This window comes from Anopheles moucheti, chromosome 3, assembly GCF_943734755.1.
Source record: "Anopheles moucheti chromosome 3, idAnoMoucSN_F20_07, whole genome shotgun sequence".
Classification (NCBI taxonomy): domain Eukaryota; kingdom Metazoa; phylum Arthropoda; class Insecta; order Diptera; family Culicidae; genus Anopheles; species Anopheles moucheti.
Window position 1 is genome coordinate 72244920 of NC_069141.1, and position 18562 is coordinate 72263481.

Here is an 18562-nt window from a genome sequence, read left to right on the forward strand (position 1 = left end):
TTCGGGTTCTTTTACGCGGCACTTCAGTATTTATCTGCTCCATTTAGTGAGAAGCAGCAGTCTGTGGTCGCATTACCCGTGCGCGCTCGTGTCGACAGCGACAAACCATTTCGTTGTCAGTTGTTGCTTTGTTTGAATTTCTCCTGAACTTCTGTTCGGCAATAATTACGCGGTGTAATTAATGTGGGCTCGTTGTGCTACATTTTCGCTCGTCTAATTCGTTCATCGTTTTGCTGTTGTTCAGCACAATTGTTTCAAAAGTCACCGCGTACTGCGTTGGATGTAAGATGCCATAGAAACGTGTTGTTAATGTGATTTATTGTTTGTCGATCGTTGTCGTGTAAAACCTTTACTTTTTCAAGGCCATTGGTTTTCTTAAGGTAGAGAATAGTGTTGTGCGTAATGAATCTTTTGGGAAGAGTCATTCTTATTACGAGTCGATCAAATCTGGGAGGGACTAATAAGAGATTCACGAATCCTCAGTGGTAGATCATGCTCCTCGGAGGTCATTTATCTTTGATGATCCATGATAGTTAGAGGATTCATGAATCTTTGGACAAGAGATCCAGATTCATTTCGATTCATGAAGGTGAATCGTAAGCTGTAAAGTGACACTACTGGAGAAGGTGCTTCCAGAATTCTTCAAGGAATAAAAAAAAAACGAATACAAAACATTACACAAGCCACCAACTCGAGTGATTACATCGAAAGTGTTCAAACATTTTTATTTTATCATCATGAGTGATTTGAGCCGCGAACGCTGTACCGGTGCTTTTTACAAACAAGTGGCTAAATACCTAAAGGTGGACGCGACCGAAGAAGCTGACGCGCAAGCGGGTCCTAGCCGGAATGGCAAGTTCTACTGTTGGGTGTTAATGTGTCGTGTAAAATAAGGGTTCCGCTTTTTCAGTTCCTATCGAAGCGGTTATGGAATTGCCTGGATTGGTGGATTTCAGTCCATGTCGATCGACGAAGGCATCCGTTACTGAGTGCTATCTTACAATGAAACACACCACTATTTGCATGATGCATGTGCACGTCGAACTTGTTCGTTTCGGGTCATTATCTGCCATTTCTACGTAGCGTTTCGAAACCGAACTCCAACATTTGAAGCGTTTGATTTGCAGCGATTAGACAAATTTCATTGATGATCCATGATTGTTAGAGTGTTCATGAATCTTTGGACAAGAGATCCAGATTCATTCCGATTCATGAAGGTGATTCGTAAGCTGTAAAGTAACACTAATGGAGAAGGTGCTTCCAGAACTCTTCAAGGAATCTGCTTTCTCCTTCAGCATTTCGTGTCGAAACCGTGTTCCACATTTCCTCAAATTAGATCTGGCCACATTTCTTCATCCATAACCTACACGACAAAATCCTTGACGTGTGTGGGAATGGAAGAAAACCACCCCTGGCAGGAAGTATGTTCACATTCAAGAAAGCCCACTTATACCTCAGCGTGTATTGCTTGGTTCCCAAACTAATCGCACCGAATGGGACATTAACACTTTAAGCGGAGGAGTGTTAAGCGGACAGCCCGTGGAAGGTGGCCGAGTTTATTCTAGGAATAACGACAGCAACACCAACCCCCGTTAGCTGCTACGACGCAGTGTAAGACGCTGCCAAACGCAACGCTCAACAAGAGAGAAAGAGAGAGAGAGGCCGCGTTCGGTATGTGTGTGTGTGTGCGTGTGTGTGCTTGCTAAACGGTAAACGGATTCCGTTTCGTTCACTCCAGTTGCGGCGGTACGTGTGGCGTAAATTGAATAATAATTCCTCTGGCCGAAAAAAAACCCTCCTCACGCGGGGTTGCGTTTTTTATCGCGGTGTCGTTACACGGCTGCGAAATAGTTACCCGCTCTCTGGACTTCTCGCGTGTGCACTGGCTCTTTGTAACGATGACTATACACCGGCGCATCGCGCGTGGTTCGCTGTTTTCCTGGAAGAAAAGTGTGTGCGGAAGATGAATGAACCAATTTACCCTTGGCCCGTCCCGGTGTGCAGTTGGAAGCGGACGGGCAATCGTAGCAATCCACAGTTTTCGGGTTCGAGTCAACCAACACGATTGAATCCCTCCCTCGTGCGCGCCTGCTGCGAGTGACAGTTATTGAGCAATTTGAATCAGTGTGGATGGTGTGTTGATTTTTTCAAGTGGCTGCTGTACCAATATCATCCTTCCCGTCTTCTTCCCGTCGCTTTCGCTTCGCACTTGGGACCGGTACCGTCAAGGCATTTAAGTGTGCACTATAGATTATTGCTTACAATTATTTATTCTTTTTACAACAAAAAAAACGCGCAACATTCTAGGCAACAACACGGCGAAGAAGTTTTATTGCTCACAAGTGGCTAACGCATGGGCGCAGTGTAGTGCTACCGGTGAAGCCGAAAGCAAAGAAGAAGCGATCCAGAAAAAAATGTCAATCTGAGTGACTTAATAAGCATCAGCAGCCAACAAAAGTAAATCATCAATATAACATCATCAGTGTATACGCGCGTGTGTGAAATACGTGGTGATATGAAAGATGGCAGTTAGCGGTTTCGGTCGTTAAAATATTAAACGTTTCTTCACATACACACGGCGACGGGTAAGTGCATCTGATGAAGGGCTTTACTATTCGCAAGTGAAGTTATTTTCATCACATTTCACACAACTCGAGTGTTTTATTTTCGCACGCCCTCTCGTCCTGCTTATCGCTACCTGCCCCCACACGTCACGTCAGGATTTCGGATTGATCAGGTGCCATATTTTAATTGTCGTGTGTGATGGGCTATTAAAATTGAACCAGCTTTTAAAAGAGAGAAAAAGAGAGAAAACGTGTCGAACTAGTCGAGTGCGCACCAAGTTTATGACGTTTATCTCAAGTGCGAATTGACATATTCAGTGCGTGTCGTTGGTGTTTTACTTAAAAGATCACTGTCGTGGAGGGATTGAAGAAAAGATCACACACTAATAGTTCCGAAAAGCGTGATCCCACGTTCGGATATTTATAAGGATTACCGACTCCCCAAGTACAGCATGTGGAAATGTGCGCTCAATGTCTTTTACCACATGTTCAAACGATTTCCTGCGCGGTCAACTTGCGGCACAGTGTCGACGGTGGCTAATAAAATAAATGACAAACCATTCAAAAGACGTTGGATGCATGGTGGATGATGATGACGTTACTGACGCATATGCACTTGGTTGGAAAATCGTTCGCTGCGGTCGCATATGCTGGTAGAATTCAACATTGCCCTAATCAAACGACCCCGGCACATGACCAGCGTATGGTGTGGATGGTTGGGGAACAGAAAGATGCTGCCAGCGTCCGCGCACTGCAACTAAACCGTCGTCCTTAGCTCACAGTGTACGGTGTGGCAATGTGGGAGAGTAGCAGTCGAGTTGGCAAATTGCATCAAATGCAATCTGCGTGCTGTGTTGTCGGTGTCGCTGTAAGTGTCGGTTTCGAACCGTCTGCAAGCATCATCCGGCACAGCAAGTGCATCCACCGGTCCGTCGTCATTCAGTGCTGGCATCGCACAGATTGCCACCGAACAGAACGAAATGGAACTGTGACAGTACGAACGAGAAAGAGAGAGAAAACAAGACAAACGGATGCGAAACATGCATTTTAAAAACCCGTCACAGAAAATTGAATGTTGATGCGAAAAAGTCATGATGCGAAGGCAAATGTTAATTACAGTTAAATAGACTGCTACACACGAGCGAATGCAATTGACTACTACAGGGTTTCCGCAGTGGATGTTGTACTTTATGATTTTTTAAGGGATTCAGCAATATGAATCTTCGGAAAGATGCAAATGCTGCTCAAAGGCTCTTTAAAAATAGCAACCAACATGAATCTTCTACGAGGAGTCACTCAAATCATGTATCGATTCGTAAAAGATGACTCCTCAAGAATTTATGGGTCCTTATAGAATATGGCGACGAACGAAGCTGGGACTTGATTTGTATAGCACTGGTACTCTACTGGGAAACCCTGCAAAATCTACAATTAACGGGGCGAATGAGCGAATATGATGGAGGAACATGTATAGATGAGACTGGGTTGGAAAAAGAGTTCATGGATGCAAAAATACACATATGCAACGTACATCTAGGCGAAAAGAAAAACAAAACTATACCGCAATCGAAAAACGAGACACTTATTCACCCAAAACCATCAGCGGCGGCAGTAAGGTAGCCATGCCAACCTTCGTCAGCAATGGGATGGTGAGGGCGCATACATCTTTTAATGGGCCGGGGGAAGGGGGGGGGGGGGGGGGGGGGGGGTCGGACGGGAGTTTATTCGACGAACTCTGGTGGTGCGAGAGCAAAACAAGACACCACTTAAATGATAAATCTACAATTTTACCAACGATGAACGATGAAGATCCGCGACTGCTGTGTGTGTGTGCTCTCTCTTTTTCGCTCGCTCTCTCCCTCGTGTTGCTTTGATAGATCGAAAAACGGCACACAAATAAATATGCGCTGCAGGAACAGCACGGAGAGACGACAACCACATAGACAACCGTGAAAAAGAGACCGTTGCTGATGGGAAAAACAGAGGGATGCTGTTCCGGGATATGGAACAGTGTTTGACGACCCCTGTCGCAGGGGTTGATGGACGGGGTGATGGTGGAGTTGAAGAGAAACCACTTATGCCCGAGAAGAGAACGGTTTCATTGTGCCCTTCTTAATGCTTACAGGTCACCCTCACTAGCAATGCAGAAGGAGAAAAACAGGGGAAGGAGAGGGTGTTATGCGAACGAGCGTAATGCGAATGTAATTGCATGTGCATGTGCATAGTACAGGATGAAGGGGATGGAAGGGATTGAGAAAAAGATGTAGGGCCGCGCTGTTGTGTGAGCATTACTCAATTATTTCGTCCTTTTGTGCCCAGTCCGGGTGCCGTATGGAAGACGAAGGACGGGCCAGAAACGGAGGGAACCTGCCGCGCGCACTTTAATAGCATTCCGCGATGAGCGCAGCGACGTCACAACGTGGATTGATAAATTGATGCGAAACGTATGCCGCTGCCGACGTGCTGCGCCGTAAAGTGCAGTTGAGTGGAATGTTGTTGGGTTTTGCGGCCGTAATGATGTGCAGCCAGCGTTTGCGACAAATAGTTTAATGTTTGCTGTGCACATAAAAGAGGTGTTTTCGGTAGTTTGTGTCAATCCGTGAGATGGATTTGGTAGGAAATATTCTTAATTGTTGCGTCACGTGTATCCGTGATGGATATTAAAGGTGATAATTTTAAAACGCCAGCTCCAAAGCGAACGACAAAAAAAACTACTAATTCGCGGGATTTAATCAGGTCAAAACCACCCCTCCCCCCTCCCTTTTTCCATCATCAGACGAACAATTATCACCGGGAAAAGAGTATAACAGTTTTTGGAACGTGTCCAAACCCATTAGTAAACAATCCACCAAACAATCAATATGGTGCGGTATGGCTCGCCTAGTGACGATGGGGCTTGACTTATTTTATTGGCATAAATCGGCGCCTCCCCCCACTCTTGCTCCACCATAACCATCTTCCAAATGCCGCGATACACATGTGGTGAACGCAAGCTTAGCGCAGTAAAACGCACACACGTCCGCAGGCGGCTTACGAATTTGGAATGTATCCACGAGAGATCCGCACGCTGGATTGAAGCAGCAGCAAAGTAGTGTGCGGCAGAGAGTGAGAGGTAAGGTAGATTGTTTGTTCTCCCATTCTGCCCTGCCCTGCCAGCCGGCGGTACCCGGCGTCATGTCGCTAATTAACTCCAGTGCCGCGCAGTGAATGTATTATGCTTGCTAAAACAATTAGCCAAATGGTCGTTATTGCACATTTAACGTTTTAACGTACCGCCGATCGGTTTCCCCGTCGGTTGGCGCCCATCATTGGCTTTCGGATTTTGTACATCATTCTCTCCGTCTCGCTCTCTCAGTCTCTCTTTCCCTCCACACTCACACTCTTCAGCTATTTATTTCTCGCTTTCATTCTGCGCTCTCACTCTGTATCTCTTCCTCTCTCGCACGGTCTTGCTAGTGATGAACACCGATCGCAGCAGCCTATTAATGGTGAACTTATTTGCTGCTATGATTTATCATCGAAATATTATTGCCTCCCTTCGTTCCGGCTTTCTGGCGCATCGTTTATAAAGGTGCGGAACGGATTGATAAGTTCCGTTTTGTGGTGAATTCAATATTGGTGATGTTGTATGTTTCAACATTGTTTCCTTTGACGGTTGTTTGATGTTGTTATGTTGCTGCATTTTCAAAGGTGTAAATACTGAGATGAGTGCACAAAGTGAACAGAATCGCAATCAGATAATCCTTTTTATGATTTTTAGCTTATGAAGGCATTGCTACTTGGACTAATTTCGTTTGGCCGCTTGTTTGTATTTAAGAAGTGTATTAAATTCATTCGCTCCAATTGAAATTCTGCGTTTATTGGCTATATTCGTCTGAAAAGTCTATTGATGTTGATCTTCTCATTAGCGTGGAACCATGGACAATATAAACTAGTGGAAACTATCAGAATCGATTTCGACTTCGTCACGTGTGTAGGAGATGGTTCAGCTGATCTGTGATTGCAGCGAGATGAGGTTGGGTCTAAGTAGATTCAGAAGATATAATGATTCCGGCAGGTGTAAGAACTGAATCAAGTTCAAAACAAGTTCAGTAGGTTCGACCGGGTTAGAGTCGCTTGTGTTTTCTTGTGCCTTTCGGAATCGTGGCACTTATGCCATAATCCTGTTCATTGGAATGAAATCTTCCTGTGATCGTTGTTGGTTTACGTACAATTTATTCAGAAGTAATCAAAGCATCTCCAGCTGAAATGGTGCATGGTAGGATACAAATGCAGCCGGTTTCGTTGCTGATCTTCGTAAATCCATGCGTAAGTTAAGTCCAAATAAAAATATGACATAACACTTAAAATGTCTTCGTTCATAATACCGGCAAACCCGATTTAGTTCGCTTTACAACGAAGCGGACACAAACTTATCATTTCGTCTGTGCTGCTTGCTGTGGCGTCTCTGCCTCACCAACAGGCAGAGCGTGTGTGCGCGCACTTGTCCCTTACTGCCACTGTATAGGTGACTGTATTTACTGAGCCCTTGTGTGTGCCGTAGATTGTGGTACAGCCATGCACGCGAGCGCAGCATCCTTCCGCACCTGCACATCCACCCCATGCACTGTTCGCAGCTAGTGGAAAAAAACAGTCTCACCAAACCACGAGAACCATCCCTCGTACGAAACGATAAACGATGCTGCTTCCGGATATTGTCCTGTTGTTTTGGGGTTCACTCACTGGGAAGGGTGAGTGCGAGGGGCGGTTGGAAGACGCGGAAAAGGAGAAGAAGGTGAGGAAGGGAAAGAAAGATACTTCACAAGCCATCAATTAACATCATAGGGTGCGCCGATGTTAAATGGTAATTGACTCATTTCGTAGCAAACACGCACGCACACACCCCCAGCTGCTCGTGCACGTGTGTGGGTGAGTGAGTGAGCGAAAGAGAGAGAGAGAGAGAAAGAAAGAGAGCGTTTACACACCGTATATACGTATATATCATTCCGAACGAATCATTCGAATAATTTTGCCTCCTGTGATGCATCCCCCCCGCCTCCACCACCTCGTCCTCTCATGATGTAGAGGGTGAAGGGATGGGTAGGGGTTGAAGGGGTGGTTGATGGTTCGTCTCATCAAGCCCGGGAGAAGCATTCGGGCAAACAGCATGCAAAGCGGACGCGCACATACTGACATTTCAAAAACGCAATCGAAACCGTACGTTTCAAATGTTCGAAGAAAATTGATGTTGTTGATGATGATGATGATGATGATGATGATGGGTGGTGAAGATGAGGCACATCTATCTGACCCCTCGTTCACACAAACACTCGCACGCAGCGCAACTAGATTGGAATGATTTCTCGTTATATTCTACTGCGGCTCGGGAAAGGGAACAAGAATCGACCCTACCGCATGCTGCTGAGTCTCCCGCCGAAGAAGGACATTTTGTTTCTGACATTCTTGAAAGTAAATGGGAAGTAAAGCATCTCGAAGGGGCATGCTTAAACTGTTTTGAAACACGACAAGAAAGGTTGGGAGTGAGTGCATCACCACCCAGTCCACTTGGGTGTCCACAGTGTTGAGCGAACCGAGTTTGAGAGGATGGCAGCAGTGGATAGGGGACGAGTACTGCTTAATGAAATTGTTATTGACGATTATGATGATGAAGTTTGGGAACGGCACGTGCACGTGCGGGAGCACCGTGATTCCGGCTCTTCCGACTCTTCCGGTAACGATGGTGATGACGATGATGATAATCAATGATGGTGACATGCACACGGTGTGTGGAGAAAGTGGTGAGACATTGTGACAGATATGAGTATGAATAAAAGATACATAAGACAATTAAATCGATATGCGAACAATCTGCTGTTGCAAATTTAACACTGACCAGGCACATACACACTCGGCACGTAATAGGCAGGCAGGCAGACCGGCAACACACCAATAATTTCGATCTCGGATCGAATGGACGATGGCTTTATGAGGGGTGAGCAGGAAGCTGGATATGGCCGCAGAATGATGAATATCATCGTGTGTTCGTGTGTGCATCGTTCGTCCTGCCACAAGCTTTACTCGTCTCCGGCTAGAAACATTGCCCGCTCCGGAGCGGTCTGCTCCATTTCTGTTTATTAATAATTGAATAAATTTTGCGTTCGAACGATAAGCGCCCCCCGGGGGTTGTGCATTAGCCCTCAACTTGAGCCCGATTCTAGCGGCAGGATCATGTGAGGGGAAGATGGGGAAGAACTTTGGAAGCGAAGGAATGTTGAGTTCCGTTGAAGCATGCCAGCAAACGAGACCGGGGTCGCTCTTGGTAGAACATTTTGCTGGAATTTGCAAAATGGAGTTTGTTTTGTTTTGATAAACCTGGGACACACTGGAGGGCGTTTGCTGTGTGCCGGCTGTGCGGAGAGAAACTGGAAATCCGGACGAAATTATTGATCCGTGTTGGGGTAGCTCAAAGATCACCCCATTAAGCGGGTGGTGGTGGCTTTCGATTTTGGGTGGTTAGAGTGGATGAAGCAGCACAATGGGGGGGAAGAAACATCAAGCGAGAGCCAACGATATGTTCGTCGAACACAACTTTATTAGCCGCCGTGTGTTTGTGGACAATTGTCAATTTGGCGTGTCAATGAATACTTCACGGCAGTGGTTTACGGTTTGAATCGTTGTGCGCTAAACTAAACATAAATTATTGGCCACCTAAAAGGCCACCTATGTGTCGTGAATTTCCCTCTGGTAGTTGATTGTAAATGGTTCAATTAAGTAATAATTATGGGAGCGATTGTGCGTTAAAATAATTATGGGAATGATTGAGTAATTTTAAAGTTATTTTTAATATTATAATTAAATTTTTACACAATTATTTACTTGCGTTATATTTAAAGTGTTTATCAGAATTATAGAATCACTGCGATCTTTCTGTTTCGATTTTTCAATCTTACGATAAATTATATTGTTATAAAAGGGAAAGATTTAGGGAAATTTTTCACATGTGTTTCCATACTTTTTTGTGGAATTTTAGTACTTTGAATGAGATGAATAGCTACCAAAATGTTACCAAATTGTTTACTACTCCAAATTGTTACTACTCCAAATTGTCACTAACTAGGACTAGGAAGCGAACTAACTAGGACAATCTGGTTCAGAAGCCAAGCTACAAGTTGAATGCACTGTTGTAACTCTATCATTAGCTACAAACTTGAGCTTGTTTTTGGGGTACTTTTCGAATACCCAGCCAAGAAAGAAGCCTTCTTGTGTCGACACTATCCACGAATTAATCCATTTTTTTATTTCTGCTGATCAGCCAGACAGATCATTAGTAGCTGCTCCGGACTTTACACGACAGGACCGGTCCAAACTCTCATCCGGTATGGTATAACAAGTCTAGTCAGCCTAGAAATGACTTAGTACTTTCAGGTCGCTACCCCAAGAGGAAGTAATTAAGACCAAACTAAGAAATTATTAAAAATATCACGTCAAAAGACCATATTAAACATTTTAGTTGGCAGTTTTACAGTTCATCAGGGTGCTGCTAATGTTTTATGAACAACTATTAATTAATAACAGTTTTAAGCATACTAAACCCTCCGTCCTCACATCCCACCCGAACCAGAGCGGCCTTGCGGTTGCATAATGTCCCTAATGAATCGTAATAACACCGTGAGGCGTTGATGGGTAATAAAGTGAGAAAAACATTTTTTGGCCGGCGCATTAAATTTACTAAGCCGAATGGGAAGAGTTGAAGCAGATGGAATAATTTTACACCATGTATTTGACTTTCTTGTCATATTTATAGTGACATCAAGTGGGTATAAATAGAAACATTTCAGATTTCATCACCCCGGCTTTCGGTGGACAGGGGGTCTGCACAGGTCTGAGGGTTGCTTTACAGACGGCACACAGAGTTCATCTCGTTATAGGTAGCATAATATCATTTTAAGATGATTTGTTGTTGTGTTAATTTGTAGAAATTTGCTTTCCCTTCAACATATTGGAGTTCAGGTTTGTAAAATGACGGATGGAGTTAGTAATTAATCGAGATGAAACTAATTTAATGCAAACAGACAACACGCCAAAAGTAAACAAACTATTTATAATAAAACGTTAACTAAACGTTATTTCATTTTTTAGCAACGAAAAATATTACATTTTCTGGTATATCAGTTTGTTATTTTATTCTTTTCGTTGAATTTCCTGTTTTTGTTAACTTGGTTTCTATCTTGAGATAACGTTGAAGTCACCGGCTATAGGGTTGCATCTACTGATGTAAACTAAGACTTTGTTGCGTTAAATTAGCGTGTATCGTTGTGTTGGGGTTGTAAATTTACTATCAAGGTTATTAATAGCAGTTAATTTATGTATTTCTCTTTATTTTACAGAAAGTGGAACTAACACACAACGGAATCGGTATCAAAACCGATGATAAATCAAAAGGACAACAGAAATAATTAATGTGATTTGAACGTATAACGAGCTTAACATTGATAACGCCTGCAGTATACGCAGTACAAAAATGACCCAGGCGGAAGAGGTTCTGGAGGTGAAGAATCTCTACCACAGCAACGTACCGGACGATCAGCACTCACCGAACCACGGTGGGAAGGAGGATCAGCAACCGACCAACAACGAGTCAAACAATCACATCCACCCGCCGGTGGTACGATCGGATAAGATCGCGGTAACAAATGGTGCACACATCGATAATGCTGCCGACCACGATGCCACCGACGGTGCCTCTTTCATCCGCGACAGTGCACCGAGCGGCGACGCGACCAAACAGACCCAGTGGCATCCGCACGTGTACGCTAACCCACCGAAACAACCACCGACACCGCACTCTATAATGGACATTCTCGGATGGAAAGGAACTGGCCGTGGGAAGTGTACTGCCGAGAGTAGTCCGCATGATGGCGCTGTTCTGCAGGATAATCACACCTCAACACCTTACGGTAGGGTTTATGAAGAGGCGTCAACGAAGGATGAAGCTGGCGGTCATGACGTTTCCTCGTTTTACTACCGTCCGACTGATGTGGAGAAGCGGCAGGTGGTAGAGGATGAGGACATAACGGTGGATCGGGACGAGGACAGCGAAGGGGAGATAGAGGGCAAGGGGATCAACGTCGATCGATCGCGACCGATGAGCCCAAACGATGAACCGCTTAATCTGTGCATATCAAAACCCACGGTTGAGTTCAATGTGGCAGCTCTTGGATCGACGGACGTAACGATGGCTGTGGGTAGGAAAACGCCTAGTGTGGGCCGCCGGTCGTTGGATCGTTTACACGAGCGTAAAATTACATCCGAGGAAGGTAATGTTGCTGTGCGAAAGTCCTACCGGTGACATCCGATTGTACAACTCCATTTGGTTCATTTATTTGCAGATTCCACCCAAGAGTCAACACGGTCCTCCTCGGTACATTATCATCAGCGACACACATCGGCGACACTTTCTGCCGCCACACACCAGCAACGTCCGCGAAGTGTTGCACCCCCGCCAACGTTAGCGCACTCGAGCGATGCCGACTCAGATATCTGCATGTCGAACGATGACTCCTCCACAGCCGACGGTCACTTTAGCGCGGTCAGTGATACTGTTGCCTCGGCCACGCTGACCATGTCGACACTGTTCTCACTACCCAAACCGGCGGTTGGTTCAAGTGGACCCACGAACGGCGGTGGAACGGGGGCGGGAATGGGCGAAGAGGAACCGGCCAGTATCGCTAGTCACCACAGACGCAAGAAAAAGGCACGCACCACGTTCACGGGACGTCAGATATTCGAGCTGGAGAAACAGTTCGAGGTTAAGAAGTATTTGTCGTCCAACGAACGGACGGAGATGGCGAAGCTGTTGAACGTCACGGAAACACAGGTTTGTTGGGATGCCGGATGGGCAATTTTGTTTACTTCACTTTTGGAAGGAAGTTGTTAAAACGTACTGTCATCGCCTACTGTCAAGTAACCATTATTAACTCCTTATTACGAGCCATTTTGTGTCCCCTAATTGATGCGAATTCTTCAGAAGTTTGAGAATTTTCAACTTTGATTTTGGAGGATTTTTCGGTATTATAGTATCATTAAATCATTTAAATAACTAATAAAAGATTCGACTCAATCCTAAATGCATAAATACGATAAAAATGCTCCTAATGCAATGTTTGAGGTGTAGTCCAATATACCCTTGATCTGAACTTCTGAGGGCATATCTTACATTATGGACATATACCCTCAGGATTTTCTTAAGTCTTTGGATGGAACTGGATGAATTCTCAAAGCAGATCAAACTCGTTGGAAACGCTGCAAAATGGTAGTTTGGGAACCGATGACCAGTGGGGGGGCAGTGTCCGCAGTAGCATCTTGGTCAAGCTCCTTGGAAGTCATTTGTCTAGGATGATTCATGATTCTTAGAGGATTGATGAATCTTTGGGATAGAGATTCAGATTCATTCATTCAGTTCGATGTGATTCCGATTCATCCAGCATTAGTTTAGACATTAATTGCACCAAACCAATTCAATACGTATTCGCAAAATCGTAAAGCAATCAACTAATTCGGAGCATTGTGAATAAACATACCGCGAAGATCCATCCCCCTCGTATCGAGAGTCCATTAAGTAGCAGTAATTTCAACAAATAAACACAACTTTCCCTAACCCCTGGTGGTGGTGAGTAAGGATTTACTCAAAAACACAGCTCCGACCAAGCGTAAAGCGCTGTAAGATATTTCCGTCTCTTGTGGGGTTTTGTCCTTTGAGGTTGCGTTAATCCTCCGCTTCGCTCATTAGTTAATATCGCTGGTCTGACGCTGCGAACGTTCGGTGGCTTAATTTGTTTTATTTATTCTATTCCGCCTCGTAAAACTGATTGACAACTTCTTCTGCCCCGATGGCAGAGCGTGGCGTTCCGAAGGGTTGTTTTTCGGGTGTGTGTGTGTTGAGAGGTTACGGGACACATCGCGTCGGTGGATCACCGTTAACGCCTGATCCGCATCGTGCGCTACACAGTAGTCGGCGTCGCAAGGGTCGGCAAACATGAAACGAGACACTGCCGGGGAACGCATTTATGATCGTTCGCGTGCTGGTGCGGGAAAATGGTCCCCGCCGCTCGGGCATGATTTAGCTTCATGCGTGTTCAACCGTTACCGAGACACACACCATTTGTCTGGCGCATCTTGCGCCGTATCCGTTCTGTAGCGATTGGGAAGTACCATGCGTCCCCTTCGGCATCCGGTTGCCTTGGTGATGGGTGGGTTTGTGTGGAAAAAAGGCGGTTTGATCCGACTGATGCTGCTGCTGCTGCTGGTCGTTGAGTGAGTGGACGGTAACACGATTGTCATTATCGTCGCTGTCAGTCGTAGAATATCATGGGCTACTGTGTTTGATGGACTGCATATATAAATATATACATACAGTCGAAGAAGTGCTTAAGCTACCGCGCACGAAGATCACACCTATACACACACACTATGAACCATCTCACCATCGTTTACGTCCTCGTGCGCCGAATGGCGTCCCCAGCTGACGAAGACATATTACGGGAACGTACAGGATATAAAATTAAAAATGAAATGTTTATTTTCTATTCCACCTCCCCAAACACACACTCCGCTGCCCTTCGTTCCCCCGGCTAAATTTGATGGACTCCCTCCAAAGTGTGTGTGTGTGTGTCGCTTTATCAACGTTCGGGAGCAGGCGATGATGTTTCGCCGCGTGATGGTTTTAACGGCTCCAACAATCATAAAAACGCGACAGTTATAAAAAGAAAATTTGAGTGTAATGTGTTATTTTTAGTACAATCCATCATCCGGCTCCACTTAAAGAAGTAGTGTCGCTGTACCACCAACCGTTTTGTGACCGAACGTCGCGCACACATACACACTCACACACGCTTACACCCTACACACGATCATCGTCGCGTGAGAGGCTCATTTGTGTCATTCAAATGATTTTGACAACAATATTTTCTCAAAATCTGCCCCGGTCCGCACCATCCACAACCTTCTCGGACGGCCGGCCATTAGATGTTTGGATGTTTGTCATACGTTTGTGCGTGAGGAATTGCTCGTTTGGATGAAGCATCAACAACCCGAACGAAATATGAGATAATTAATCGCTTCGTATAGTGCGCTGTAGAAGGCGGAAAAGGAAGATTTACTCCACAGCTTATGTCGCGGTAAAAGGGGAGTGGGGGCTTGAATGTGTTGATCCTGTGGGTCGCCATGGTGATTATTTAGCGTCACGCGCTTCCTGTGTTTTTTTTTGTTTCATCACGCCCCACCCGGTACTTTATTGATGAGAGACTAATTTGTTTCGTTGCAGGTTAAAATATGGTTTCAAAACCGTCGTACCAAGTGGAAAAAGCAGGATAGTGCGGGTGGAGGAGGAGTGGGTGGTGCTACCACCGGCGCTGGGGACGTACCAACAACTGCCACCGTCATCTCCTCCACCTCCACCCATACGTCACATACGCCAAAGGATGTTGCCAAAGCCGGCGGTGGACGGATCGCGAACGTTGGTTCCAAACCAACCGCCACGGAACAGCCAACCAAATCGCCGTGGATAAGCGAGCTGGAAAGTTTGCAGGAATTGCAGCAACAGCAGCACCCAGCACCGCCGCCACCGTCAATAAAATCACGCCCGTACCCAAAAACCGCCGGCGGTACCGCTGTAAAAAAGGGCTCCGCCGGAAGCGAACAGCAAAGGCGCGGTGCAAGCAAACAGCTCGAGCGCCATCTAGCGGTGGCGGCTGGTAGCATCGAGCGTCGCAGCAACAGCAGCAGTCGAAGCAATAGCACTCCGGTTGAGCACACCCACCCACAGATGGCGCAATCCGCATGACGTCCGAAGCGTGGTAAATTGTAAAGGAACGCGAACTGCTCATGGTTGAACGTGCGTGCGGTGTGTGTTTCGAGTGTATTTATTGTCGGGTAAAATGTTACACCGAGCGAAAGAAAAGGTTCTTTACCGTACCAAGTATATGGCGAACAATTCCAGGTGTTTTGCAATAACACGTCCACAATGAATACACCTTATCGCCGACGATCCGCGTTCTATGCATCATTCATCGGTCCAGTCCCATTATTTGCGAATGATATTAGTCTTTAAAATACTGTGCCATTTCTTGGAGGGGAAGGTGTCTACTCACACACTCTGCCAAATGTTTTACCGTGAGATGATCGGGAAGATGCATAGGTAGGACGGGTAGTGTACGCGTGTGTTGCGCTTGCTTTGCGAATTAATGGCAAGCGTTTAGTGAAATTCAGGGTAGTTAGAAGCTAAAGGATAACTGGCAGAAACACAGATTGCATTATGAAGGATATAAATTAATATGGAAAAAATCCAAACACACACGAACGTTTATGCTAAGCTCGCGGTAGCAAAAACCAGTATGGAAATAAAGTAACAAGATGACTTTTAAAGCGTCGATTGAATTAATGTGTGATTGTGAATTAAAAGAAAACAAAAAATCAACCCTTTTGTTTTTTATTACACACACCTGGAAATGGTCACACGGCCGAAGGGGTTTCGCACTTTTTTGTTTCATTGCAATGCACCAACTGTGTTTTTTTTTTGTAATATTACACTTCATCCCATCGTTTTACTGCTAAACATTAACGATCTTTGCTGACTGACCTGGGTTTTGTTGTTTATAATCATTTCCTTTCTTAATTGCGTTTGTTTCCATCTTTCCATACGACCGCGTGGTAGTGTAAGAAAGATGGACCACAGATATATAAGAAACTGGTCGCCCTTCTCCCCTTGGCCGAATCCGAAACATTTGATTCCTTGTCTGTTTGGTCCCACGATGTGGAATTGGTTGGAGTGATCGGTGTATTTACAAATCAATAACCTAAACACTACTTAGAGAAGATAACAAAAAATAAAACAAAAAACCTTACTAAAATAGGGCCTCTAATTAAAAAAAAACGATGAATTGGGGGGCATTGAGGCCCTTGAAATGAGGCAAAGCTAAAGGCGCAGTAATAAGGGGTTCCTGAACTCATTTTGAATCATCATCTTTGGAGAGGGGGACTATGTATACACCTTTTACTACTACACACATTTTTTGGGGCCTCCAACACGGCGTGGCCCTAGGCGACCACCTACTCCGTCTACCGTTTGATCCGCCGTTGATCCCTTTTCTCAACTCAACCACAAATCCGAAAATCAAACTATTAAATAAACTTTTAATAAACACACAAAAACACAAAATACTTCATATAAACACGTATGTACGTAAAAGCGTTTAGAAGAAAGCGTCGCCAGCGTAAGTGGATGATTTTTGCTGTTTTGTGAAGGTAGTGTAGCGAATTCCCACATGGTTATTCTTCTTCTTGATGACAATATTTGTTGGGGGACAACAGAGAGCAAAATGGAAAGAATTAATCACCGTTAGTTAGTTTATTGTCCAGCTTACAAGAGCTAGAGGCGCACACGGTCATCTCAGTCGTCATTGCATATTATTTGTAAGCGCTTTTCCTTTCGTCGAAGTCTCTCCGCGTATGCGATCGGAGCCACCAAAAAGTGACCGGTTTTGTGATTTCTGACACCAAGAGAGCATCCATGAAAGGAGATAACATCAATCTGATCCGCACAAGGATCCGCCATTCTTGTACATGACGCTTGCTCACGTTATCAGTCACTGTGATGCTATTGATCAATTAAAGATCTTCTACGATTGGCTATTAGTTGCACATACTATCAAACAAGGGCCCTCTCCGGAGAGCGATCGATAGAGTAAATAGCTCAGCTACTGTGGCGAGAATCCTCCGTCTCGTTTTATCCATCTATTTCTTACAGTGCGTATCATAACTGAACAGCAGGTAAGTTTTTTTATTAATAGGAGTAGGAAACATAGAGTGCCACTATTTCCGAAGACATTATTCATTGCTTATTGTTCAATTATTTCGCAATAATTATATCTCTTGTCGTCAAGGAATGTCCGGAGGTTTAGAAGGATTCCATTTATAAATATATTCCATAAATATTCCACATTGTTATTTCCATAAAAATAAACTTGTGCACCGTTATGGTACGCACTGTACTGTTTGGACGGACGGAAAGAGATGAAAGATCAGTTGACGGATCAAGCGCTATGATCAGTAGAGGGAAGGGTACAGCTAAATGAAATGATACCACGTGGTACGGAAATTTGTGCTATCTCTTCGTTGATCATGCTCTCTTGGTGTCAGAAACCAAAAATTTCACCGTTTCTGAGCGTTTTCGACGGACGCGATCGGCGCAAAATACGAAAGAGATGCAGGATCCGTTTTGCCTTTTCCCCCTTCATTCTAATGCGTTTGATAGGAATGTGAAAGGAATGTTCTTTTATAAACCTTAATTCTCACATTCCGGTCACCAAAGAAATTGAATTTTTGGGTATATTTGGGTATGTACCTTGTCTTGTTATTTACTATTATTTGTTTATTTGTTATTTTTTGTTTATTTCCAACTATGAAGGTAAATAAACGTGAACATGATTTGTTGTTGCATGCTATTCAGTGCCAGTGCCAATCTTCTTATCCAAATTACTGAGCATTTGAGCATTTGGATTGGGTAACCGGTTTGCTGCGCGTAAGACGTGTTTACCGGATGCTGTGCTTGCCAGGATGTGCCGAAATAATACGCCCCATTGCCCACAAGGTAGGATGCATGTTGTCTTGTTTGACGATCACCAACCATGACTCCTTTCATGCTTTCAGCCCGAATGTAACAGCAAACACCATACGCCACTTATGATGCATTAGCAAAAATGTGTATCTGCAGATTTGTAGCCTAGTGTTGTGATATAATGTGTGAAATAATACGCTCCATTGCCCACAAGGTAGGATGCATGTTGTCTTGTTTAATGATCAACAGTTGGTTTTTATTAGGGATGATCGACCATTGCAATACTTGGCTCTCGCTTTCAGTTGCTGTAAGCAAGTGAACCGTAACTCCTTTCATGCTTTCAGCTCGAATGTAGCAGCAAGCACCATACGCCACTCTTGATGCATCTGCAGATTTGTAGCCTAGT

At 44.7% G+C, this 18562-nt stretch overlaps 1 protein-coding gene across 1 annotated transcript; it reads left to right on the plus strand.

The window, feature by feature from the left end:
• The first annotated feature begins 1813 nt into the window (after window positions 1-1813).
• Window positions 1814-15981, plus strand: LOC128301574 (homeobox protein B-H2). The gene is made up of 4 exons (XM_053038128.1): window positions 1814-2585; window positions 10931-11860; window positions 11933-12420; window positions 14866-15981. The coding sequence occupies exons 2-4, from the start codon at window positions 11065-11067 to the stop codon at window positions 15382-15384; spliced, it is 1803 nt and encodes a 600-aa protein (XP_052894088.1). The 5' UTR covers window positions 1814-2585; window positions 10931-11064; the 3' UTR covers window positions 15385-15981.
• The last annotated feature ends 2581 nt before the right edge of the window (window positions 15982-18562 follow it).